Source organism: Salmo salar, chromosome 15 (genome assembly GCF_965601325.2).
Source record: "Salmo salar chromosome 15, fSalSal1, whole genome shotgun sequence".
In the NCBI taxonomy this organism is placed as follows: Eukaryota; Metazoa; Chordata; class Actinopteri; order Salmoniformes; family Salmonidae; genus Salmo; species Salmo salar.
The window spans coordinates 107,516,027-107,517,500 of NC_138305.1; the positions used below are offsets into that span (position 1 = coordinate 107,516,027).

The 1,474-nt window shown below is 55.0% G+C and overlaps 1 protein-coding gene across 1 annotated transcript in view; it reads left to right on the forward strand.

Moving 5' to 3' along the window:
• Positions 1-893: 893 nt before the first annotated feature.
• LOC106572862 (G-protein coupled receptor 61) overlaps positions 894-1,474 on the forward strand; it is a 2,500-nt gene continuing 1,919 nt past the window's right edge. The window contains exons 1-2 of the mRNA XM_014147404.3: positions 894-1,032; positions 1,304-1,474. The exon at positions 1,304-1,474 is cut by the window's right edge and continues 1,919 nt beyond it. Coding sequence (XP_014002879.2) covers positions 963-1,032; positions 1,304-1,474 — 241 coding nt within the window. The 5' untranslated portion in view covers positions 894-962. The remainder of the gene's footprint in view (positions 1,033-1,303) is intronic.

Below are 1,474 nucleotides of genomic sequence, written 5' to 3' on the forward strand. Positions count from 1 at the left end.
ATCCCTTCTCCTACCACTCCAGAGGTCCATCCCATCCCTTCTCCTACCACTCCAGAGGTCCATCCCATCCCTTCTCCTACCACTCCAGAGGTCCATCCCATCCCTTCTCATACCACTCCAGAGGCCCATCCCTTCTCATACCACTCCAGAGGCCCATCCCTTCTCATACCACTCCAGAGGCCCATCCCTTCTCCTACCATTACAGAAGCCCATCCCATCCCTTCTCATACCACTCCAGAGGCCCATCCCTTCTCCTACCATTACAGAAGCCCATCCCATCCCTTCTCCTACCACTCCAGAGGTCCATCCCTTCTCCCACCACTCCAGAGGTCCATCCCATCCCTTCTCCTACCACCCCAGAGGCCCATCCCTTCTCCTACCACCCCAGAGGCCCATCCCTTCTCCTACCACTCCATAAGCCCATCCCATCCCTTCTCCTACCACTCCAGAGGTCTATCTCATCCACGGTCCAGACTTCCACCATCTAGTCGGGTTACCAGGTGCACGACCAGACTTCATCTCTATACTGATAGTGGGATTTTGCCAGACTCCCACCTGTCCGGGGTGACCTGTCCATGACCTGTCCAGCTCTACCTGCCCTGATAGACAGTACCCCCTCCACCTGAGCCTCTGTTCCTCATCCCTAACCCACCCCCCAAACCCCCCAGTCCCCGGTTCCTCAGCCCCAACCCAAACCCCCCAGTCCCTCGGTTCCTCAGCCCCAACCCAACCCAAACCCCCCAGTCCCCAGTTCCTCAGCCCCAACCCACCCCCAAACCCCCCAGTCCCCGGTTCTTCAGCCCCAACCCACCCCTAAACCCCCCCGGGTTCCTCAGCCCCAACTCACCCCCCAAACTCCCCCAGTGCCCCTGTTCCTCAGCAACCAGCCCGAAGCAGGGGAGGATGGGTGATGGGCCTGTGAGTCTCCTTGGTCTCTCTCCTTCCTTCTCTCTCATCCTCTCATGGAGCCTCCTGTTGACAACTCCACATCCCCCTGGAACTCTTCCCAGTCCTCCCTCTCTGGACTTGCAGGTCGGTACCAACTAAGGTTGTAAAATTCTGGTAACTTCTCTTTTTCAGAAGATTAATAAGCAGGAAATCTGGAATCCTCCAACCAGGATTTCTGGGACAGTTATCCACATTTTTCTGCCTGAGTACTGACTTTAACTTAACTTAACTTGGTTAAAGACAGTACTCTGGACTTTAATGTGTTCTTGATTTTTGATAATTTTGTATGTATTTATAGGCAAATCTATATGTATTTTAAATATGTGTAATAAAATACATTCATTCTTTCATTCAGATCCCTGGCTCCCAGCCTTCCCAGCCTCGTTGCACCCCAATGCCTCTAACGTGAGTCGTCCCGTGGGCACCGGCGCCAGCGGAGCCCCCCTGGCCCTGGCCCAGTCCCTGGCCCTGTGTGCGATGCTTCTCATGGACCTCTTAGCGGTCGTAGGCAACCTAGCCGTCATGG